This window comes from Nematostella vectensis, chromosome 2 (genome assembly GCF_932526225.1).
Source record: "Nematostella vectensis chromosome 2, jaNemVect1.1, whole genome shotgun sequence".
Classification (NCBI taxonomy): Eukaryota; Metazoa; Cnidaria; class Anthozoa; order Actiniaria; family Edwardsiidae; genus Nematostella; species Nematostella vectensis.
Window position 1 is genome coordinate 14,514,333 of NC_064035.1, and position 24,940 is coordinate 14,539,272.

General features: G+C 40.5%; 2 protein-coding genes across 4 annotated transcripts; one reads left to right on the forward strand and one right to left on the reverse strand.

Moving 5' to 3' along the window:
- Nucleotides 1-148: 148 nt before the first annotated feature.
- LOC5521807 (rab3 GTPase-activating protein catalytic subunit) lies at nt 149-24,306 on the reverse strand. 3 transcript variants are annotated; one of them, XM_048721281.1, is made up of 27 exons: nt 24,263-24,306; nt 16,162-16,309; nt 16,024-16,076; nt 15,686-15,764; nt 13,970-14,035; nt 13,757-13,883; nt 13,363-13,450; nt 12,089-12,208; nt 11,846-12,011; nt 11,447-11,628; nt 10,544-10,612; nt 10,390-10,463; nt 9,796-9,885; nt 9,546-9,712; nt 8,810-8,917; nt 8,409-8,499; nt 7,856-7,937; nt 7,497-7,551; nt 7,101-7,418; nt 6,507-6,644; nt 6,105-6,270; nt 5,739-5,881; nt 5,149-5,283; nt 4,535-4,732; nt 3,529-3,762; nt 3,076-3,123; nt 149-337 (listed from the first exon to the last, which is right to left on the reverse strand). In XM_048721281.1, the coding sequence occupies exons 1-27, from the start codon at nt 24,289-24,291 to the stop codon at nt 155-157; spliced, it is 3,357 nt and encodes a 1,118-aa protein (XP_048577238.1). In that variant the 5' UTR covers nt 24,292-24,306; the 3' UTR covers nt 149-154. The 3 variants fall into 3 exon arrangements, with proteins under 3 accessions (XP_048577238.1, XP_048577236.1, XP_048577239.1); XM_048721279.1 differs by having other exon boundaries at nt 15,686-15,785; XM_048721282.1 differs by lacking the exons at nt 149-337; nt 3,076-3,123; nt 3,529-3,762; nt 4,535-4,732; nt 5,149-5,283 and adding an exon at nt 5,315-5,567 and having other exon boundaries at nt 15,686-15,785.
- Nucleotides 16,250-23,653, forward strand: LOC5521717 (protein Wnt-1). Its single transcript, XM_001641444.3, has 4 exons — nt 16,250-18,598; nt 18,954-19,198; nt 21,419-21,684; nt 22,218-23,653. Exons 1-4 carry the CDS (start codon nt 18,519-18,521, stop codon nt 22,716-22,718), a joined length of 1,092 nt encoding a protein of 363 aa, XP_001641494.1. The 5' UTR covers nt 16,250-18,518; the 3' UTR covers nt 22,719-23,653.
- Nucleotides 24,307-24,940: the final 634 nt, after the last annotated feature.

The window sequence follows — 24,940 nt, forward strand, 5'->3', positions numbered from 1 at the left end:
GGAATATTCTCTCTGACAAGATTGAATAGGATTTATCTGGTAAAATGTGATCTAACGTAGGTTCGCCCTGCATGGGCGTTGTTTGCTTATAGCCTCACAACACGACTCGTTGCAGCTGTGAGTCCATGACGCTTTTTTTTCTTTCCTCTTTCCTCTATTGGAACGTGACGTCTTCAGTGAATGCGCCCGCGAGCCGGAACTCATCAGCTGTTAGCACGCAGTACATGCGCTGTGGACTGACACGCGAAGAGCGTGCGGGTCGTGGGGCGGAAGTACGTAAGATGTATTCGCGTCCCGTGGGTGTCGGGAAATCTTGTTGCGCAGGTGATGACGAGGACTGAACAAAGAGAGTCAAATATACTTTTGATAATATTTCGGCGAGCAATATCAAGGTAGCTTTAAACAAAGGAATGAGTTGAGTTTTATGCGGACTAAGCATGCTTGGTGACATACTTAAACACTAACAACCTCGAGGTCTGACGCCGTAATGTCTTTCCATGAAAGGGGATCGAAAGCTTCTAAATCAACGTGCAACACTGCCAACATCGGCTAGCTCAACTGACCACAAGACAGGAAAAGCCAGCACAAGCAGTCGAATTAGGCTTGTTGGGCGACTTGTTCCATCGCTTTACCATATGCGAGGTGTTCCCATTGTCAAACATGTACTAACACATTACCATATGAGGGAGGTGTTCCATGGTTAAACATGTACTAACACATTACCATATAAGGGGAGGCGTTCCCATGGTTAAACATGTACTAACACATTACCATATGAGGGGAGGTGTTCCCTTGGTTAAACATGTACTAACGCATTACCATATGAGGGAGGTGTTCCATGGTTAAACATGTACTAACACATTACCATATGAGGGGAGGTGTTCCCTTGGTTAAACATGTACTAACACATTACCATATGAGGGGAGGCGTTTCCATGGTTAAACATGTACTAACACATTACCATATGAGGGGAGGTGTTCCCATGGTTAAACATGTACTAACCCATTACCATATAAGGGGAGGCGTTCCCATGGTTAAACATGTACCAACGCATTACCATAAGAGGGGAGGTGTTCCCATGGTTAAACCTGTAATAACACATAACCATATGAGGGGAGGTGTTCCCATGGTTAAACATGTACTAACACATAACCATATGAGGGGAGGTGTTCCCTTGGTTAAACATGTACTAACGCATTACCATATGAGGGGAGGTGTTCCCATGGTTAAACATGTACTAACACATTACCATATAAGGGGAGGCGTTCCCATGGTTAAACATGTACTAACACATTACCATATGAGGGGAGGCGTTCCCATGGTTAAACATGTACTAACCCATTACCATATAAGGGGAGGCGTTCCCATGGTTAAACATGTACCAACGCATTACCATAAGAGGGGAGGTGTTCCCATGGTTAAACCTGTAATAACACATAACCATATGAGGGGAGGTGTTCCCATGGTTAAACATGTACTAACACATTACCATATGAGGGGAGGTGTTCCCATGGTTAAACATGTACTAACACATAACCATATGAGAGGTGTTCCCATGGTTAAACATGTACTGAAGCATTACCATATGAGGTGAGGTGTTCCCATGGTTAAACATGTACTAAGGCATTACCATATGAGAGGTGTTCCCATGGTTAAACATGTACTGACGCATTACCATATGAGGGGAGGTGTTCCCATGGTTAAACATGTAATAACGCATTACCATATGAGAGGTGTTCCCATGGTTAAACATGTACTGAAGCATTACCATATGAGGTGAGGTGTTCCCATGGTTAAACCTGTACTAACGCATTACCATATGAGGCGAGGTGTTCCCATGGTTAAACGTAATAACGCATTACCATATGAGGGGAAGTGTTCCCATGGTTAAACATGTACTGACGCATTACCATATGACGGGAGGCGTTCCCATGGTTAAACATGTACTAACACATTACCATATGAGGCGAGGTGTTCCCATGGTCAAACATGTAATAACGCATTACCATATGAAAGGTGTTCCCATGGTTAAACATGTACTGACGCATTACCATATGACGGGAGGTGTTCCCATGGTTAAACATGTACTAACACATTACCATATGAGGGGAGGTGTTCCCATGGTTAAACATGTACTAACACATTACCATATAAGGGGAGGCGTTCCCGTGGTTACACATGTACTAACACATTACCATATGAGGCGAGGTGTTCCCATGGTTAAACATGTACTAACACATTACCATATGAGGGGAGGTGTTCCCATGGTTAAACATGTAATAACGCATTACCATATGAGAGGTGTTCCCATGGTTAAACATGTAATAACACATTACCATATTAAGGGAGGTGTTCCCATGGTTAAACATGTAGTACTAACACATTACCATATGAGGGGAGGCGTTCCCATGGTTAAACATGTACTAACACATTACCATATGAGGGGAGGCGTTCCCATGGTTAAACATGTACTAACACATTACCATATGAGGCGAGGTGTTCCCATGGTAAAACATGAACTAACGCATTATACCATTTTATGGGAGGTGTTCCCATGGTTAAACATGTACTAACACATTACCATAAGAGGCGAGGTGTTCCCATGGTTAAACATGTACTAACACATTACCATATGAGGGGAGGTGTTCCCATGGTTAAACATGTAATAACGCATTACCATATGAGAGGTGTTCCCATGGTTAAACATGTACTAACACATTACTATATGAGGGGAGTTGCTCCCATTGTCAAACATGTAATAACGCATTACCATATGAGAGGTGTTCCCATGGTTAAACATGTAATAACACATTACCATATTAAGGGAGGTGTTCCCATGGTTAAACATGTACTAACACATTACCATATGAGGGGAGGCGTTTCCATGGTTAAACATGTAATAACACATTACCATATGAGAGGCGTTTCCATGGTTAAACATGTAATAACACATTACCATATGAGAGGTGTTCCCATGGTTAAACATTTAATAACGCATTACCTATGAGAGAAGTTTTTCCCAGGGCCAAACATGTATTAACGTTAACCATAGAAGAGGTGTTCCCGTGGTCATACCTTTGAATCGGAAGGATTCTCCAAGCGTGACTGTTCCAACCGTGCTGTCTGTGAAAAAAGGCATGAAAAATAGTATCCGAGATGAGAAGTGAAAGGACTACATGAAGATCAGTCATCTAAGCGTCTACACATGGTATAATGGAAATAGAAATGGCCCCAAAAGAAATAATCGCAAAGTTTTCTACCCCATGAAATCACACACACACAGTCCCCTTCTCCTTCCCTGGATAAAAAGCGATCAGCGAGATCCACTTGCGGTTTCAAGGATAGGTGGATTTGTAGGATGGCTCGAATTTCAAAGTGTTTCAAGTGAATTTCGTTATTTTTACTCAAAAGTACGTCCCATTTTCAAGTGAATTTCGTTTTTTTTTCTGAAAAGTACGTCCCATTTACAATCTTTTCGCGACACTAAAAGATTTGTCACAGTTTGTCGGCTCCAGAGACTTTACTCACTGCTTGTTTAGCAAATAGTCTGTGGATGACCCGTCCCGCGGGGCCTCGTCCCGCACCAATCACATTCACTTCCGGTTTCTCCCTGAGCGCAGCTAGGAACTCGTCTATACTGCGCTCTCCGCCAACTTCCTGGAGCTTCTTCCTCTGAAAGTTCAGCGCGTCGCGAAACTTGAATTGTAGCGAGTTTGCGCGGGCTATCACAAGCTCTGCAAGCTGCATTTCCCTCACGATCTCCTGCAGGTTGAAAGAGAAGCGCAATCAGGGTCAGGGCAGTTTGGAATTGGTGTAAAACCCCGACTCTCTACAATATGAATCTCGTTTTCTAAGATAAAGACCTTAGGGTTCCGTCCTCCATCGCATTTTATCTGTAATGGGGGAAGTAAATCGCTGGAGATGCTGGCCAATTGTACCATCTTCAGTGACATTGCTCACACACTAGCATTCATGGTTGTAAACGGCGATCAAGTCAATCAAGCGCATCCGATTTGTGTCGCGATGTTAATTTGCCCTGTACAACTACTAAGCGTTCCATACATACTCAAAATGTATCCAATCTTCCGACACAACATCGAGCACAGCGTTACTTACACCACAAGGCTGTATGCCTCTTAAGATCGGTGGTAATAACAAATTTCGAGGAGAAGGCAGTTAATGTTTTTCACGATGCTTTAAACATTCAGTATTTTGGGATAAGTTTGAATCCATGAGCCGTATTCAATGGAAATGAATCAAGTCGATTGTTTCATCCTTATTTGCACGCATTTGCATTGAATACGGCTGGTGAATAATACGACGTTTGAACATAGCCTTAGAAGTTCAAAAATTTCATAATGTAACATTCGTGTTTACCAAAAGTTTACCCATTGTGTTACCACTGATGACTTAGATGCTTTATAGTTTTGTCTACAAATAGCACCTTCGGCAGTTGGGGGGGGGGGGTGCGTTCGCACCACCTGCACCCCCCTGTCTACAGGCCTGACAAAATAGCGTTACGTGATTGCGTTACCTCGCAGTGTGGTAAGTCATCAGGCATGACCCAGTGCAGCTTCCTCGCCGATTTTAATACTTTATCCATTACGTCCGCAATAGCTACGATATCGCGACCACCCGCGCCTTCCAGCCGCAAGAGAATCGCGTGCAATAGCACAGGAAACAGCTGGAATGCGACCTCAGACGGCTTTAAGGACACAAGGAAATGTAATACCTGTAGGAGTGTCAAGCAGCATGCGTGAGACACATACTCCACAGTGAATCAGCAATTTCATGAGATGGAATAACATAGCTGCTGTAAGAAATTATCCGGCAGGTAACAGCATACGAGACCAAACTTTTGGGTAATTCGCATACAATCAAGTCCCTTAGGGTCATTGAATCATTGAAATCCTCTCAAAAAAAGGTGAATGTATCAAACAGTCCACGGCTTTCGTTCTCGCGCTGAAGAAGGACGGTAAGTCATTGCCCTCACGCCATCACCCAGAACAAGACCGAAACCATAGGAGGTGATATCGATTAGATCAACTCGGATTCAGGCAAGACCAGATTTTTTAAGCTTTTAGACATCAGATCAGATTTCTTAGCTGTTAGACCACTTTGCAGGATGAGAAAAAATATGCTCTCTACCTTCTCCGCTTCTTTGGTCTCGTCGAAGAGTCGCTTCTGGCGTCGCACGGGGATGGGTTTAGCGCTGTGCCACACCTCTTCCCACATATTACCCGGAACACGCATCCTGAGACTCAACCGGCCCTCTTCCGCCCACTGAGATATAAACACATGAGAACTCTGAGAACATCTATCAAACACGCATCCTAGACTCAACCGGCCCTCTTCCTCCCACGAGATAAAACCACATGAGAACTGTAGGAAAATCAAAAATGCATAACAAAAATGCATCCTGATGCCGATCACTGACACAAAACCACACGAACTGTTAGAACACCTAACAAACAAATGGAAGAGCAGGCGTACAGACAGGCACATGAGAACTGTAAGACCATCTTACAAACACACATCCTGATACTTAGCCGGTGCTCTACCGCCCACTGTCACAAAACCACACAAACTGTAAGAACACCTAACGAACAAATGGAAGAAGAGCAGGCGTACAAACGGACGGACAGGCAGACAGAGAGAGACCTCGTAGCCGTCCCGCCGCGCCACAAGTGCTCTTGTCAAGAGGTTGAGTTACAAGTGTTTACGTGATGTAACATTACCTTGGGCCTGCTGTGTAGCTCCGGCACGTGACCAGCCTTGGCTTCGCTCATCAGCTCCGCTGCAGCGGTTTTTTCAATGTTGAGCAGCTCCTCTTCGGTAACCTCAAGTTCGTCATCCGCCCAGCCATCAGGGTTTTCACGCACTAAGAAGCATTTCAGGTTTTGTAAGTGTGTCACACAAGATAAGAAGAAATAACACCACAGAAGTCGAAACATCACAGCTCTAGACTGCCACACAACTAGTCAGTCCACTTTTGACCGTCACGCGGTATCTGGTGCTTTCTGTACAAACACTGCCAACTGAGCCAGTGCATTAACAGGCGTACCTTGTATGCTGTCGGTGGGTGAGGTGAGTGATTGGTGTACCTTGTGCGCTTTCAGTTGAGTTTCGGCTCTCCTGTAGGGCCTCAGTAGCTAGCTCCTGTTGCCTTATCAGCTCCTCGCGCTCCTCAACAGTTTCGGGGCCTTGCAGCCAGTCGTTTGGGGAGTACCACCGCACGAAATCCTCGAGCAGACAGCCAGGGTTTGCCGCCTGGCATTAACCACACAGACACAAGATATAGGCAAGAAAATTACTCACTCGGTTAAGCGTCGCAATTGAAGCGAAACTGGTAACGAGCGCTAGAGTATCGGCGTAATTTTTTGGGTCTTTTGCCGTTTTTGTATACAACGCTGTTGTTTTTTGGTGCAGCGACATGTTGAACAGAATAAGCAATAAAACACAGCAATGCTACTCGGTGGAAAATCTCCCATTGCCATCGTACACACCTTGAATGCCTCCATGTCTGATAGCAGTGAAGCGCTCTGCATCTGTGCACGGACACGTGCTCCTTCTTCTGTGGTACCAAGTTGAGTTAGCACTTCCGCATGTTGTTGTAACATATCTTCAGTCATCGGCGCTGGCTCCTGTGCATTATAAGTTAGATATATCATGTGCAAAGTGGTACAATACGTTTATGTGCGTGTGTGTCGGAGGAGGGATGGAGAGTGACTTAAGATAAGGTGGGAGCTGTCCTACTCTCTGCCACCGTAGCTTCTACAGAGTGTTACCTGTATAACAGGGATGTAGCGTCTCCTAAGGTCTGTTTAGTTGGTTTAAGATGGTGTGCACGTTGGGGTGTGCTGCATACAGTTAGAGAGCTTAAGCAAGTCAACACGAACGGCATCAAAAACGGCGCGCGCTCTGACGAATTGTTGGAAAAACGGCGTTGACGTCCGTGACCGCGTGCGTAGAACGTAAAAATAGGGAAAATGCCGTTCTAGATTTCCTGTCACGGACGTCAACGCCGTTTTTCAGCAATTCGTGAGCGCGCGCGCCGTTTTTGATGCCGTTCGTGTTCACTTGCTTAAGCTCTCTATTACCTGTGTGACAGGGACATAGAGTGGTTCACAAGGTTTGGCCAGCAGATAGAGTTCACCACACCGCCTTAAAACTCCCTCGCGAGTTATTTCATTGACTCCACTATCACTTGGCTCAGGAAAACTACTGAAATCTTCCACCGCCTCGAAAAACTCATCCTCATCCCCTTCAGAGCTACTGTCTTTTGGTTCGCTTTCCAGACACAAGCCATCCTTATTACTTGAAGATTTATTGGTGCTGGTCTGTGCCGAGTTTTGCTGTTTCACATTGCCATGCTTTAGCCGCGAGGACCTTCTTCTTTCAATGCAACAATTTAACATCTGAAAAATAGAATGTGTTTTTTTCCTCTCAGTATATCACAGAATTTTGATGTAGTAAAGTAATAAAAATCTATTTACCTGTAGTTTCTGATGAATTAAACAGCAGCCCAAATTGGGGGATTCTATCGGTAGCCTGCAGAAAAACAAATTGTCAATTTTCAAAAAATATTTTAATTTGTATTGTAAAAATAGGAGCTTTGCAATATGCTAGAGTCAACATGTGGAAAATTAACTGTGAGTTTGTGTTAAAAAGGTCAGTTTCAAATTCCGTTGAACAGAATGACTATGTATAACGACGATAATAATGCGAAAACAAAAGGAGACCTAGAACCACTGGTTATGTCTACAATGCTAAACACGTTTCCATAGAAGCTGGCGATGAATGCCAAGAATGATAAAAGAAGCACAATATATTCAGTTTTTAGTGGTCACAGTACCTTGGAATGAATACGTCATTTTCCCAGCGATAACGCATCTCTAACACAAACTCATGCCAAAGGTGTGCAACTGCCCTGAGCCCTGTCAACAACAAACATCTTTTAAAAATAAAAATAAACAAACTGTTTCAGCTCAGAAATGCAATATAATCTTCCAGCTCTGCTAAGTCAAACTATTCGTGTTACCGATGCCAGCGACATTGATAAAAATGAATGATCGATAGTTGACTTGGGCTACGAGATCACGCAGGCTTTGGCTTTTTTGTATGAGTAATTCTTATTAATATTACGGCTAATAATATAGCCGTATAAACTCAAATGTCCATGTTTCATAATCATTTGATAGCATCGGTAAATCGTTTTTATTTTTTTTCCAAAGGCGAGAGTCTTGTCTTGGACTCACTGACAGTACTGTAGCACCTTTTGTAAACTGTAATCTTGGATAAAAAAATGAAAAAAAACAAAAAACAATCCCTTTTTCACCCCTAGAGTTTTCAAAATTCTAACATTCGAAGATAAGTTGCAAATTTGTGAGCTAAGCATTTCCCCATACCGCCATGTCTGTTATAGACCAAACATAAACACGTGGCCAGCGAGAAAGTCAGACTCTGCTCGGGCGCAGACTTCAGCCCTCTGAATCGGTCCTGAAATAATAAACACAATTTAAAAACAAAAGCACTTTAACCAACCAGCTCTCAAACAACAGACCCAATTTTATAAGAACCAGGGGCGTGGCCAGGGGCGTGGCCCAGGGGGCTCGGGTCCCCCTTTCTAGCAGCCAAAGATACAGTAAATGTATGAGACATCTAAAATACAGGAGAAATGCCTTGAAAGGGCCTTTTCGGCCCCCTCCTGTTAAATATCCAGGCTACGATACTGAGAGAAAAAAAAAATACTTCACCCAAAGCAGCTTTGAAAAAAACAGACCCAGTATAAGAACAAAAATACTCTTACCTGTTTTCTACTGTCAGAAGATTCACAAGCATCTTTGGCCTTTGAACAAATCTCATCTTGCATGACTTGTAAAGAATCTGCATCTTCATTTGCATCAGGAAAGAGTTGCTGTAAGTTGAAACAAGCCAGAATTACCGTAAAGACTTTCACACAGCAATTTTCGGTGTGCAATTATAGTGCTTCAAATATCATGGAAAACTTGCAAGAAAATATAGAAGCCCACGATAAGGGGTTGAAAGAGGGTGAAGTGGCTAAGCTTCACTTTTATTTATTGATTGTTTTACATCCAAAACCGTTGCAGTCCAAATCATTGTTTCATTTGGGAATAGTGCAAGTTCATCAAACCAAACAGGAAGGGGTGAGAGAACTCCTTGAACCAAACAATCAAAACTTAACCCCAGAGTTTTATTGACTATGTATTATTCCTAAACTAGGCAAGGATTCAAGATTCTGGAATCCTTGTCCCCTGGCTTTTTTATTGGCGGAGCGGCTTGTTGGTTAATGACTTCAATTTTGATATGTGGCTCTGGGACAGCTTATTGCCTCCAATCATGTTACTTCATACAGTAACAACCAACTTGTATAGTAAGGATTACCTGTCAAATGTACACAACTTCAAGTATAATCCTATCATGAGCCTAACATTTCTCCAATAACCCCAGTTTTAACTCATAAGAAAATACCAACAGTAACAACTATGGATCACACTTTGATATTGCCTTTGGACTTTAATTACCTTTAGAATATGGTTTAGTAGAGGCTGCGGGATCGCAAATTCCTGAGGAGACAGTTCTCCCAGGACAGATAAGTGAGTTGTTGCCTTGGTTACAGCAGATGATAAAGATGCCACAGGGAGACCATGTCCAGGGTCTGTCAATTTTTGCAGAGCTTGTGTGATATCAGCTAGAAAAATAGCATACATTGTTTGTAAAACAACAAAAGAAAGCATTTTATTCATCAAAGTGTTACTAGCTAGTACAAATCACCTTCACTATCATCAGAGTGTGTTTGGTGAAGCAACTGCAAAGTGGACTCCTGCCTATAGCAAAGTTTCATATAGCTGCCAAAGTGATCACCTGAAAAAAACAAAATACATGAATTATTGAGCAGCTTATTTTCGTAAAGAATATTCCATTTTGATAGTTAAAGTGTTTGTCAAATAAAGAATGCTAAAAAGTGTATGTTTTACAAATAAAAAGATGGAAGAAAACTTGATTAACTCCACATTGCCGAGTAATGGCCAATACCCTATTATAGATGCAACAACCTGTAATCAGGGTGTACTGAGGGGGTGGGGGGATGAAGTCATATGAGGACTTCTGGAATTATGCATTTTTTTTTCAGCCAAATAATGTGTATTGTTTTGGAAATTATGTGATAAAAATAGCAAATCTCTAGCCAATTCACCAGCTGTAAAAACCTTTTTAGCATTTCTACATTTGTTTTTAATGGGAAATGAATCCATTTTCAAGTGATAGATATGTGTAGAATAGGAGTGGATTTTTGTGGGTAGTCAAGCGTTACTCACTCATTGCTCACATGATACCTAACCAATCAGAAAACTATTTGACTGTTCTTACCAAGAAGGCATTGTGGGTTTTCACACATCCTAACCCTTACAGACCATTCAGGGGCTTGCATGGGATCCAGGTCTCTGTAATAAACAGAGGAACATAATTTCTGTTGGTCTTTATACATACCAAGTGTGTATCCTTTTTTTAAGGTAGTACTCACGAGTATACTGAATTATCCACAACTACATCTTCTGTTAAGCAGGGCCAAGTTGTGGACAGATGAAGTTCACTAAGATGGAATTGAAAAACATTATTTAAAGGCATACCTGTAGTTTGTTCTTTAATAACAATTGATCAAATTGTATTCGGATGTTAGTCAAAATCATAAATACAGTTCTCCAATAAATAAAGAGAAACCACATCAGACAAATGTACAGACAGATCTACAATACTGGCAATAAGTATCATAACCTTCCAGAGCCGTAGCAGGCCTACAAATATTGGAGGGGCACAATACAGAAACATTTAGAAAATATTGGGGATCAGCCACGCCCCTACTGTTCATTTCCTTATACCTTTTGACAATATTGGGGGGGGGGGGGTGTGGGGGAGCATGTGCTCCCAGTGCACCACCCCCTGCTATGGCCCTGCCTTCACTAGTGAGTACTCAAGACTTGTGCATATTCAAGTCAAGAATGACTTGAGAGTATTGACTTGCGAATGATTGAAGTTCAGACTTCATGGTTATAAAAGTAAACTTATCAGGTCATCAAACAATATTTTTTTAACATTTTGCGAGCTTCACATTATGAACAAACATTTTATGAACGAACTTTCAGTTGGTTCACTAAGGGCAAAGGCTCAGCAATCATTATACCAAAGGTATCCAAATAAACAAACCTGTATAAACCTTAGGCCCTGGCAGCCGGCGGAATTGCCAGCTATTTTTCACTGAGTGCCAGCTCCATTTTTAAAAAAGTCGATTGAAGTGTTATTTGAACTGATAAAATAAAATAACTTCCACCCCCTACTTATCAATATCCACTGCCTACTTAATGAAACCCCTGCATGAGCATCTACAGTGTAATCATTCTAGTGGTGCTAAAGCTAAGTGGTGCTTCACCTGACAGGGTCTTCACAAGCTCCAAATGGCAACACAGCAAACTCAGTATGGTCTTCACTACACTCAAAGCAGAGGGGATCATGTGGAAGGTCCTGGGGCCATGCATAGTCAGTCCACTCATCCAGAATGTATGTGAATCGGATAGACACTGTTACAGGTGGTAGGGGTGATAATGGACACGCCTAAAATACAAGGGTGCTATTAATATGATTCTACCCCAAACCTTTTCACATGTAACACACGAGTGATAGTGGTCACACGGGTGCCATTAATAAAACTCTTCCACCCAACAATTGGAAAAAGCACGGGAATCCAGGAGCAGTTTCATGTTTAGTTCTAAAGTTTTCTGTAGCTGACATAGGAATGTCCTTTGTTGCCACTTTTTGAAAACTGTCTCACCAATTTGTCTTTGAAGACTTCTAGCAGGCCTGCCAAGTGGGCATACTGTGGAGGGGTGTGCTTGAGGTGGCACATTTCAAACAGGGTACGGAACTCCCCACCGAGACACAAACCATAGTACAGCCGTCGCCATCGCTGGTGAGCTTGAATGAACATTGGAATTTCACTATAAAATAAAGATGAAACAGTAATTTTATTAACAATTTGTTGCCCTGTAAACTAGAAAAAGAGATTTTTACTCACCACTTTGAATTGTTGAATGCAATGGCAATGGAACTAAGAAGCAGGTGGCATCGTGACTCGTTATCAATGGCTTCTGTGTTTTGTGCAGGGCTCAGGACAATGAATTCTTTTAAACCAAACCTTGAATAATAAAGAACAGGAAATGTGTTAATGGAGGAGCCTGGAGGGTGCAGTTGGCATGTCGCCAGACTGTACATCCTATGCCTCTGTATTTAATTACCAGTTTTGAAGTGAGTTGGGTTAGTTGGCTCTTGCCTTTGCTTTGACATAGCCAAGAAGTTTCAACAAATCCTTTGTTGAACAAATATAGCTCACACAATTTGCCAAACATGTGGCTATTTAATTTACATATGCCATCCCTGAATTAGACAAGTAGACAAAAATAGACACTGCATGGGAATCATATTACAAATGTCAGGGCTTCTGGAATTACGCGGAAAAAAACTCAAAATTACGCGGGATTCTTAGCTAAATTACGCGGAAAATCAATCATTACGTGCTAAATTACGCGGGATTTTGCAATACATTTTTCTTTAAAAATCAAAATTTTGCGGGATTCTTTACTGAATAAGCGCTAAATTACACGGAATATCAACTGTTACGCCCAAACAACATTTTGTTAGGAAGGAAAGCACGAAATAACTTGAAAAGGTTAATTTTTTGGGTGAAAATATTGAGTTTTCATTGGCTCCTAGTCACCAGCCAATTAAAAAAAGTATTTTATTATTAGTCCTAGGCCTTCGCGGTTTAGCAAAGAACGCCTAGTCATTTTATTTGTTTTCTAAAATTCAGTTTGAAATATCGCACTCTAACGAAGAATATCTCTCTTTTTTCAGGAGAAATAGAGGTAACAACCCTAAAAGAACACATCAGCTGTGCAATTAAATGTTTTGTCTTTCAAAATTTAGTCAAATTACGCGGGATTATGCGGAAATTTGTGGATTACGCGGATTACGAGGAAAAAGCCAAATTACGCGCTTCCGCACAAGCGCGTAATTACAAGCGCGTAATTCCAGAAGCCCTGAAATGTACACTACTCTACTAAATATGAACCTCGCTGCATCAGCTGCATTAATGCATCTTTTTCAAAATTCTAATAAAATAAATTATTTGAGTGATTGCTGCTCCTAAATAAGCATAGTCCCTGAAGAAACATCACAGCAGGATAATAAAAAATTCTACCAGTGTCTAAATGGACCTTTCTAAACAGATAATAACAATTTGTTTTACTGTCTCTGGGAAATTGAACTTTATAGTAGACATTCTTTACCTACCATCTACTTAAACAGTGAACTCTTGGGGGAAAATCAAACTCCATATCAAACATATCCATAACCGTGGCAGGCAGGCTATCCTCATTACCTGGCAAAAAATAACATTGATTAATTGTAAAGTGAACCACTTTTTTCGCAGAACAACAATTTGTGCCATTTTGACCCAAGAGATGGGATCAGGATCTGCTATCAAAATATGGCCAAGGCGTCCAAAGAAAGATCAAAGATAAGACTGAATTTTTTTTACCCCAAAAATTTTCAACATTAATGTGAAGGCATCAGGACAAAGACTCTATCAACGCCTGTCTTCAATTGTCATGTCTGGTGTCGCATTTTGTGGGTCATAAATTGGGCTCTTTAGCCATGAAAAGAAATAATGCTCACGGACTCTTACCTCCATGGCTAATACTGGTTCTAGATGTCCCACTTTTCCTGGTCTTTAGATAATGATAGGCAATATTAAAGCTAAAATTAGCAAAATTGATGTTTTCCTGTACAAATGCCCATGTGCCTTCTCTCTCCTAAAAGTAAAGACATATTAAAATAAGTAGAGCTCCTTATGTGTGAAATTTGTAGAATTTTTTCAATAAAATGTTTCATTCCTTACATCATCTGTTTCCTGCTCAGGCAGAGGCTTGACTTTTGATGGCTCTGGATGAAATGCGGTGCTGCCCTATACAAAGAAAGCAATAAAAAAGCTTTAGAGCAATAAAATGGAAAAATTTTGACAGCCAATGTATTTTGACAGCAGCCTAAAAAAGGGGAGGCAGGTGTTGCATCTAATATTTGTGTCAGGCGTACTTTTATTTTCCCTCACCAACTTTTATAAAAATAAAATCGCCTGACAATCGGGCTAGTTTTTTTTCTGCACTGAATTACAGTCAAAGCTCTCTGAGCGACCGCTCTCGTAAGCGACCAGCTCCGATAACGATCACGAACACGAATCACCTGATTGAATTGTCACACAAACTCTGTAATTCTAAGCTCTCGTAAGCGACCAACTTATCGGTGCGACCAGCTCCGTTAACGACCACAGTTTTAAACCACCAACTGAGATTTTCTTTTATTTTTAAGCTCTCGTAAGCGACCACAATGATTTTTGGCTTTACAACATCAGTCAACACCTGATAAACATCATATCCAATGTATGCTGAAATCTCATATAAAGCGGAAATGTGATAATGTTTCACAAAAGCTGCCTTTCCAGTGGGCAACTATTAAAAAAATTCATAATTACAATTTTCTAACTTCAATTTCAACCATGGGATTGACTTTTTTTTTCTCCAGAAAATATATAATGCAAAGAATCTCTGGTCCATTGCCAGCTCCACGATTTATCATTTTTCCAGTTACAATAGCCATCCACTTGTTTGTTGCATGCTTTAGAAATTGGCTAACAAAAGATGCCATGCGATCGTCGTAGACGCAGAAGATGTTGATATAAATGAGCATAACGAGCAACTTTGCGTAGAATTAATTGCTATTAAATAAAACTCACTCTCATGATAAGTCAGATACCTAGTTTTAAAATCAAGCAATAGACCAAAATATTACAGCGTTGTTATTATCACGATAACTTTTAGATTCCATTTTAATTAAGCTCCCGTAAGCGACCAACACCTATTGTTCAAGTTTTTGGCGCCCAGTGGTCGCTTATGAGAGCAAGCTCTCGTAAGAGACCAGCTCCGTTAACGACCACAATTCTCAGTTCCCACGGTGGTCGCTTACGAGAGCTTCAACTGTATCTTTTTCATGCACTGAATTACCTGAAAACTGTACTGCTCTCAGCCTATCCGAATCAAGTAACCTTCTCATGTATAATATAAAATGTGAAATAAGCTTATGTCAAACACTTTTCTGTCATGTGGCTTCCACTATAACCAAAATGTCCACCACTTCTTTACATCAAGTGACATGAAATTATAGCACAGTAAGAAAAGAAAATGTGTGCATGAAATTATAGCACAGTAAAGGCTGGTTCCCTTATGTCCTTATCTAACAACATTGACATGACGACATAAGAAAAAAAAAACCATGTTATTTCTCCTATGTCGTTATGTCTCTGTCGTCATTATTTTGAACCATTCACAGTTTTAACATAGGAAATAAGAGTGTCCTTATGTCGTTATGTCGCTATTGTGAACCAGCCTTGAGAAAAGATTCCACATAATTGCAGATTCAGATAAAATCTGCCAATGTCTTCAATTCTTAGTAAAACTTAGGACATATCTATAGTTCAATAAAATAATTTTGGGGAAATTTTATGCTCAGTTTTATTTATGCCATTAAAACCTCTAAAAGGCAATAAAATTACATATATTACCACAGAGGTTGACGAGGTTCTGTGACTTCCACCAGCCAGCATCCACTCATGAAGTACTTCTTCTAATCTTGCGATAAATCTATAAAACCAATCATGCACTCTATGTAGATTTAGTAACACCTTCTAGACTAGTGGCCATAATCATGTAGAACGTAATTTATCTTATGTTACAAGAACACATTCTAGGTAAACTTTTACTCTAGCATGTTTATTTGGCGATGTTTTTTTTTTGTTGTTGTTTTATTGATGATCGATCGGGCCCAGTACATACGAAACTAAAAAAATCTAATCATAACAAAAATAGCACTTTCATAGAGATGGTTGTGCAAATCTCTCACCTTTCCCATTCGGAAGCGGTAGTAAAGTCCGTAATTTCAAAAACTTCAGATTCCTGTTATCAATAGATAAAAAAAACAGTTTTGATCTTCAGTGGACCTTTCACTATATTTTACCATAACATTCATTCAATAAAATACCTCGTCTTCTGCCGGTCCATCCGCCATGTTGGATAGGAAGACTGAGCATGCGTTGTTGCCTCTAGAACGAGCCAATGACATCATCGTGGCAACGAGCGAAAACTTACGGGAAGAGTGGGAAGGTTTTTGGACATTCCAAGGAAGTTTACTGTAGAATAAACGGCCAAGGAACATAAAGCTGAGTAAACTTTGTCTGCTTCAACACTTACATCTATCTAGCAATTATTGAAATGAATTATGGGAATCATAAAAGCCATAGTTTGCCATTAGAACCGTGTCGGAAAAGAGAGCATTGGTTAGAGCCAAGAACACTAGATTGTGACGTCATTTATTAACTCTCTGAGTAACGCAGTTTCAATCAGTAACTTGAAGATTTTTCGCAAAGAAGTTTACTTTCCATCATACATTGCGTATTAAACACTTGAAGGTTAACTGTACTTTTTCGAACGCAATAGGCACTTTAACTGAACAGCAACAAAAAAGTGCACTCATGCAAAGACGCAAATTAGACAATATATCAATTTCTTTACCAGAACCAGAAGCATGTATAAGTGAAATCTGATGCATTTTTTTTCGAAAAACATTTAAGGTTCGTGGTAGATAGTTATTACTAGAAGTAACTCGAGGAGAGATGATAAACAAAAGCGATATAATCACCGGTTACAAAGCGGCGTGAGCCATATATGCCCTGAGGGACATAGCACAGAATGGTAATAAAAACTTCTTTTGTGAGAAGCTCTGGTGAGAAATACTTAATGAAAAGGTCTTTTTTATGTGCCGTAAAGCCATATCCTGGTTAACAATAACAGCGGGTTTGCAAACGCCGACATAAAATCTAAACGAAGTAAAAGTAGTTATGTACTTCATCTGGCGGAAAGCTGGTAGTATACTGTCGCTTTCAACGCATACTATTTTTTGTCAGCTTGGTATGATCTTGATGAATAAATATTTTGGAAGCAGGTTTCTGAAACAACTAAAAGATGTTGTATTTGTCCCTTTTTGTGATTTTGATTGGTTTATCCACAAATCTGCATCGTTGTTTTGTAAATCATCCTCAGTTGACTGTCGAACTTTGCAAAGGCGATAAACCATTAATTATCCATCCAAGTGAGATATATAATTATCAAATTTTCTTGGTTAGTAAAGCTTAAGCATTTTTTTTTTAATTTTGCAAGTTCAAAAACTTGCAAAATACCTAACAAAGCCTCACCTTTAAAATTCAAATCACGCACATAGAAAAACAAGTGTTCTAAAGGGATTCAAACTAAACATCAAAACCAAAAACTGATCGAGAGGATAGTTTTGTTTTGATAAACTCAACTTTGAAAGACAATGGCATATAGCTACCGTTAAAAATACCATGTCAATTTGTCAAATCTTAAAAAAGAACTTCATAAAAGTTTTCACATAAAAGATAATTAACAGAAAAATGTTCCCACAGTCCAGATCCGAGTTAGCGGGCTCCCTGAAAAAAGGAGACCAGCTAATTTCTTCGTATCTGAGACTACTTAATGGCTAGCTTTGTTTTGATATCTTGATTATCCATTGAAAGGTCACTCCTCGAGAGATATTACACTCATTTTAACGTCTGTGAACCGTAGCCTAAACAGTTTAAGCACTTCCTCTACTCAAGGATTAACAGAAGAAGGCACGTTCTCACAAGTGAATGACTCTGCACTCTTGGTCACCAGCCCGCATAGGGAAGTGACAGACCAATAAACGAAAAAAAGCTGGCAAAGAAAAAGCAGTGTAGAACGTCGATAAATGCTCTAGAATAAAAATCACGTTATCGCATGCAATTTCCAAAGATCTCTAAACAATTCGGAATCATAGTTAATTAACAGAGAACAAATGAACTATTCAATTGTAGGCGAAGGTGTGAGAACAGTCGGTACTGACCCGTTTTACTCAGAACGTGCTGCCGTGGTTACGAGCCCAATAGGTGTGATTTGTTTACAACCAATTGGTTTGCTTACTCATAGTACAAATCATAGTCAATATTGATTCTCAGGAGTTGTACCTTTTACCTGGAAAAGCTTATGGCCAAGTTTAGACGAGAAGCTAAATTTAGGGCTTGTTGTAATCGGTAGCTTTAAGCGGGGTATGCAATTTCGGCTTTTAGGCAATTATAACCAATTAGTTCTCACCTAAACGCCTTTGTTCCATGGGTTCGATTATGCCTCCTTTCAGACTTCCAAACAATTTCGCACATCTTGAGTGGCCCTCGTAAAAAATAGCATATAATCTATTGTTTTATGAGCATTCTAATCAGTTTGCGGAGTGATTTATTAAGTGACCACTGCACACCGCCGCTAGAAAGACGCAAACGCATAAGTGTGCACTTGTAAAAGCAGACCATGCAACGATTCAGCGCAGCGATCCTCTTAGTGTTCATGGTGTCCGTGTGTATTAGTAACCACGAGGTTCAAGGCTGGTGGTAAGTACGGTCATTATGTAGGGTCACCATTCTCGTGCTAACCAGGTTTTAGGTGGATATCCGTGAAAAACGCGTGCGTTCATCTGAAAGGTGCTAGTCCAGTCACCGCACAACTTGCTCGAGCATAGTCTAAGTCATTTGTTTAAATTTATCGCGGCTTATGTTTGAGCTATAACTTGTTATAAATAGTCTGCGTACTCTAAAATAGCCCCATATTTTTATCTTTTCGCCTTCAAAATTGTCGTTCAACGAACCCTTAAAATAATGTTCTTTTATAATCGGAAAATTAAAAAAAAATGTATGACATAGACAGGAAAGCACTCTCTCGCTCAAATAATCTATCTTGCTTCTGTAGGAACCTAGGCTTTGGTTTTGAGGATCTGAAAAACGACTACAACATTCAGTTGTCACCTCCCAACCAAATCCGCGCTCTGACACAAAAACAGATCCGTATCTCAAGGAGATACCCCGAGCTTATCCAGTACATCGCGGGAGGAGCGAGGACGGCCATTCACGAGTGCCAGCACCAGTTCCGAAACCGAAAATGGAATTGTTCGGCTCACAGCCCCGAGAACGTGTTTGGCAAGATTCTCAAGCGAGGTGAGCTCTTCAAATAGTGTTAGAATGAGTAACATACTTGCACATATGCTATCTTCTATACTACAACAATTGACACATTCCTTGAGAAAGAGACGTTATTTTCTTTAGTTTGGGTCTCACTAAATGTCGATGCCAAACTACAGGGCTGAGAGAAGTGTGATTTAAGGGTGCGGTTAAAGAGAGTCTCCAGTCGAGTAGGAAAAAAGCGACGGCGGCCGCCCGTACCCACATGAAGGCCTTGGCAATAAACTGTTATTTCCGAACCACTTGAACAATTTCCGGTTTGTAAACCACATCGCCCGCACGCCGTCACAAACCTGAGGTACAAACTGGGATTCGTTGTGAAACGATTAAATGAATCTTTTGATGATTATTACTTCTGTTTAATAAAAACAACGTCTGTAGCATAAAATCGGAGCCTTTTTTAATTAAGCAAAGTATTCTTCGTTGGCGTTTTGTACGAATTTTTGGAATCTCAAAGATGTGGAAACCAGGATTTAATAGCTTATAGAACCGTATTTGGAACTTTCAAGATAACAACTCGAGAGTGAGGGAAGATACTCTGGACCATCGTTCACATTTTCTGTAACGTTCTCAACTAATGAAATTCTTCTCCGACCTAGTCAAGAAAAAAAGGAATTCAAACTTGCCAAAAATCTAGGCGAAACAGAAATATGTCGAAACATCATTGTTGTTGAGTCATTTGGATTGCTTGTAAAGGCTCGACATTCTTAGCATTTCTTGTTATTGTAAATCAAAAACTCATAACACTCTAATCCAATATGCAATAAAATATTTGGAATTCATAGTCTGATAATTAGAATTCGATTTTCTTCTTCTTATCGACTTATTCCCACGCACCCCGGAACTTTTTTTTAATTTCACAAGAAAGAGAAGATCATTATGAAAACGAGATTATAATTGATACTGAAGAATTAAGTTTTCACTGTAGTTTCTTCCCTATCCCAGGAGAAACTACGCTTATATCACATTTAACTGTACTGAAGAAGCCGTAATTTGATTTGGTTTGCACAAGAATATTTGTGCCAAAAACATTGACCGCTTCCCTGCTAGCAGTGGCCTCTTTTCTCTTTATTTCGCTGGGCTGGCGTTCGGGAAATTGACCGCGAAACATGCGAGATCAGTTCAAATCATAAAAGGGTAGAATAAATGCTTAAATAGAGTTAAGCTCCTAGTCACATTATAAGCATAGCCTATTACTTTGTTCAATTTTGTTAAGAGCTAGTGAAACGTGGTTTGTTTATAGCAACAGTTATTAAGAGTGAACAACTCCAGAGTCTATATGGTAACATCAAACGGTAAATAACAGCCCTATGAGTTAGCTAGGGCGCAAAGGGAATGTGTGTAAACCCCCCTCCGTCGGTAACTATGGTCTTTTCAAGGAATCTCCTTATTTTGCAAAATGTCTTGTACCTTTAGAAGATCCTGACAACGTGTGGGGGAGGGGGAGGGGATTGAAAAGAGACGTGATGTTTATAGTCACGTCCGTTACTACAAGTGAACAACAAGCACGTAGGAGACGGACCATTAGACATTTTACGAGGGGGGTGCAAATCTATTGCAATATTTTTTTTTCAGGATGTGTATTTTTTTTGCTGATCATTCCATTGACGTTTTCATTAGTATTTGTTGCTCGATTTTTTTTCTTGCTTTTGGGGCCTACTCCTATTTTTGGGGGGACAATTTATGCCCTCTTACCCTCCCCTCCCCCTATGGTGGGTCGGAGAAAGGAGGAGGAGTTGGTCGACTTTCTCTAGATGCGATGCGCACCGCCATCTTATAAGTCACAGTCAATAAGATAAGTGCAAGAAGATCTCTAAAATTGTGTAATATTTTGGCAAAAAACATTAACCACTAAAACTCATAGAAATATCGATCATATCAAGAAAATTTAGCCAAAAATTGTCGTTTTTGCCAAACGCGGTCACTTCCATATAAGGAAACTAATACTGTAATATATTCCTTATTTGGAAAAACTGTATGATTCTTGTCAATTTTTAAGGTTGCCGTACCGCAGGTGCTTCGTAAGCATTATGACTTGTAATAATAAGAAAAAAAACAGTGACTGTGACCATCTTTGGTCACTGGATGAAGAAAGTATCTGAAAAGATACTAAGAGTCCTCGGTACCAGTCCCTCAAAACGACAACGCTTTCTTCATATGCTTTAAAAATGTGACATCCGGTGTATTTATTTGCAGCTTGTAGAGAAACCGCATTCACGTACGCAATAACCGCTGCCGGTGTCTCGCACGCCATAGCCCGGGCATGCGGAGAAGGGAAGCTCTCCGCCTGTTCTTGTGACCAGCGGTATCGTGGTGTCAGCAAGCAAGGGTGGCAGTGGGGAGGATGCAGTGATAACATCCATTTTGCAGACAACTTTTCAAAGCGCTTTGTAGACGCACAAGAAAAAGGACGGGATTTCCGTGCTCAGATCAACTTGCACAATAACGAGGCTGGGCGAGCGGTAGGTCTACCCTTACGAGCACTGAGCGATTTTCATAAACACGAGAACGCTCGCTAGCTAGGGACGGGTCTAGGTTAAGTCGTCATCGCTCTAGCACAGAGCTCCGTAAATATCGAAATAGCGCAGGGGGCGAGATCGACTTCAGAGGCGCAGATCGACTTTTATCATTTACAAGCCTAAAAAGAAATTTATGAAAACGCAATAACAATGAACTGATTGGAATTTGTTTTCTATAACAGAAACGACAAAAATGTGATTGAGAATGAAATTTAAGCAGTGTATTTACACTGACCGTATTTCAAGACATCATTTTGAACTTGATCCTATCGTTTTTGCTTCTTGTTACTAAGCTCTGCACTCGACGGATATTAGTGGCAGTGACACGACTTACCTTATAGGGACGTCTCTTTTATTGCGCGTTCTAGTACAGAGACAGACAGAAGCGAGTGATTCTAATCAAGGCTGGAACAGCCACTTTTGTAATCCACAAGTAATGTATAACCAAATTAAAACGATCGTTTGCTTATTCCCAGGCCGTGCGCAACAACATGATTGTGGAGTGTAAATGTCATGGTCTATCCGAGGCGTGTACCGTCAAGACATGCTGGAAGCGTCTCCCGGACTTTCGACTCGTTGGAGACGATTTAAAGCGAAAATTCGACAACGCGTCTATGGTAGAGTACCAGCAGAACAACAACAACAGGAATTCAAATAGAAACCGCAACGAAGACCCAGCGCTCTTTATCCCAAGTAAACCATATCTCCGACGGCCCACCGTATACGACTTGGTGTACTACGAGCACTCGCCGAACTTCTGCGAGCGAAACCCGAGTGCTGGCTCGTTAGGGACACAAGGACGAGAGTGTAACACGACTTCTATGGGGACAGATGGGTGTGAGCTGATGTGCTGTGGCAGGGGATTCACTACGAGTTCGCAAGAGAGAGTTGAAAACTGTAACTGTCGGTTTTTCTGGTGTTGTGAGGTAAAGTGTCAGAAGTGTAAAACACGAAGGATCATTAGTAACTGCTTATAATCATAATATAAATGTATATAAAGGGTGTCCATTAGTACCCTTAAAGGGTGAGAAAATATATCAAGGTGGTTGAGTAACTCTAATAGACGGGGAGGGGGAAACAACAGGTCTGTTTAAAGGAATATGTGTGACATTTTAGGGTTGAAGTTAAGGGTGAGCGAGGTGAATGTGGAATGAAAATCTTACGATAAAAAGGGGAAACGACACACCTCCCAGCCTATCATGGTGTTTATTAGAGCTCCTATAGTATCAGTTTGTCGGGGCTTCTAAATCTTTTAGTTTTTTAGTCCACCAGAGTAGTAAAACTAGGGTGTAGTACCCTAAGGCCTTACCTGCTGATTTTTATACTGCAACAAAAATATCCGAGGCTCCCAAACCAGGAGCATATATTACGGTTCAAGTTGCCTTGAGAGAATAAAAATGCGTAGTTTTGAATATAGGAATATAGTCGGTTAGAAATTACTTTATCTTTACGTTTTGTCACGTGATGTTCTGTATGCAGATGCAGGTTTTTGAGAAGGAGATAACTTAGGGACCGACGATTTAGTATCCGACAGGAAGGCTACTGGTCTGGTCGATTTTTGTCTAGGATATTGTTTATAATTCTCCCAGAAAACTTTAAGGCGGTCCGAAGCTATTATCTATAGATCTATAGAGATAAAACAAATACCACAGGCACGTAGCCAGGATAATGAAAAGGTCTAATATCAGGCGTGACCATCCTACTTAAGAAATAGCCAACTTATTGGCGTAAGAGGGGGTAGGGTGGGAAGGGGGTTCGCTACGTGCTTGTACCATATGTGCATATGTCCATCCATATCAAAAAAGAACAATAATAAATAGTTTGAATGTAAATAGTTTTATGCTGAGGAGACTTGTAGTAGATCTATGTTAAAATATGTGAGCACATTTAGAATAAAGTATCATGCATAGGATTTATTGTTTTGAATGTTTTAACGCTGCACATATTGTAAGTTGGGTCCAGGACTCAATAGGGATGCGAATTCAAATCGGCTTGGTGTGCTAGGAGATGTTGAAGTTTCTATTATTAGCCTGTAAACACAGTGGACAGGTTCATTTTCTAACTAACGTGTATACCCCGCCATATTCTATCCATTTCAGGGTCTCATTCAATGACCAAGTACCTCCCCCATCTTTCTCTATTATTCTTTTTCTGCGTCATTTGGTATTGGCGGGGGTGGGGTGTAGATGATTTGGTGCATGCTGTGCAAAAATACCGCTAAAGGTATTGCATATTTTTTTCTACAGCTTTTTCTTGACATATTCTGGGAGCACTTTTGTAAAATTAAATGATTTCAATAATTTGAAAGCTCTATCGGATTCTAGATTGAAAACATCAATTCCATCATCATTTTAGTCATAACACGATTAACCAACTAACGAGACTTTCTTGCACAATCTACAGATCGATATGAAGATCATGGAGAGAGAAACGAGAAAATCTCTAATAACAATAATTGTCCCTACTTTATAATTTTAGGCTCAGGTATTCTAAGATCCCTAAAGGAATTTTCAAGTCTTACCCAATCTGGATTTTGTCTTTATCTGCCATGTTTAGCTTCAAAACCGCAGAACCGCGGAATGCACGAGGCAGCTAAGCCAACCTAATAGGGAACCGTAAGGGATTATAGGTATCTCGCTTGCAGCACAGATAAAATACCCATAAACTCCGTCCTTCCTTCCCTAACTCAACACGACCGATAACCGATAGAAAGAAAACGAATAGTCTTCCCATACATACCAGGTATACCAATGAAAACCTTCGGTAAGTCAAGTGCAATCGAGAAAGCTATTTAGACACTCTCGTAAGCTATTCGGGCACTCTCGTACAGTATTCGGACACTTTCGTAAATCATTCGAAAACTCCCCTACGAACAGTTTCACTTTCGGATGGATCGGAAGCGAAAACGATTTAAAGTTTCTTTTAGCTACCCCCCTCTCATATTGACACCTTGTATGGACATATTTCTATCAAATTAACCGTTTCATAAAAAGAATGTGAATAACCTTCTCGTGTTACTTTTGTGAAACCAGAACGGGCAACTCGGGTCGTTATTCGGGAATTGTAATTCTATCGAGGCGCCCCTAATAGCGGGTGTCCGTAAGGCAAGTGCTGAGAGTTGAATTGCAAGAAATACTATATTCAGCAATACACGAAGTCTATAACACCTCTCTCGGACAAAACTCGCCATTTTCGTGTA

What these genes read in the sequence shown, in the direction of transcription:
- LOC5521717 (XM_001641444.3), top strand. Translation starts at nt 18,519, where the DNA reads ATGCAACGATTCAGCGCAGCGATCCTCTTAGTGTTCATGGTGTCCGTG. An exon ending in CACGAGGTTCAAGGCTGGTG is followed by an intron (nt 18,599 to 18,953) that starts GTAAGTACGGTC and finishes TTGCTTCTGTAG; the next exon opens with GAACCTAGGCTTTGGTTTTG. An exon ending in TGGCAAGATTCTCAAGCGAG is followed by an intron (nt 19,199 to 21,418) that starts GTGAGCTCTTCA and finishes ATTTATTTGCAG; the next exon opens with CTTGTAGAGAAACCGCATTC.
- LOC5521807 (XM_048721279.1), bottom strand. Translation starts at nt 24,291, where the DNA reads ATGGCAGATAAAGACAAAATCCAGATTGG. An exon ending in GCTTGTGAAGACCCTGTCAG is followed by an intron (nt 10,613 to 11,446) that starts GTGAAGCACCAC and finishes ATTCCATCTTAG; the next exon opens with TGAACTTCATCTGTCCACAA. An exon ending in GTGGATAATTCAGTATACTC is followed by an intron (nt 10,464 to 10,543) that starts GTGAGTACTACC and finishes TGTTTATTACAG; the next exon opens with AGACCTGGATCCCATGCAAG.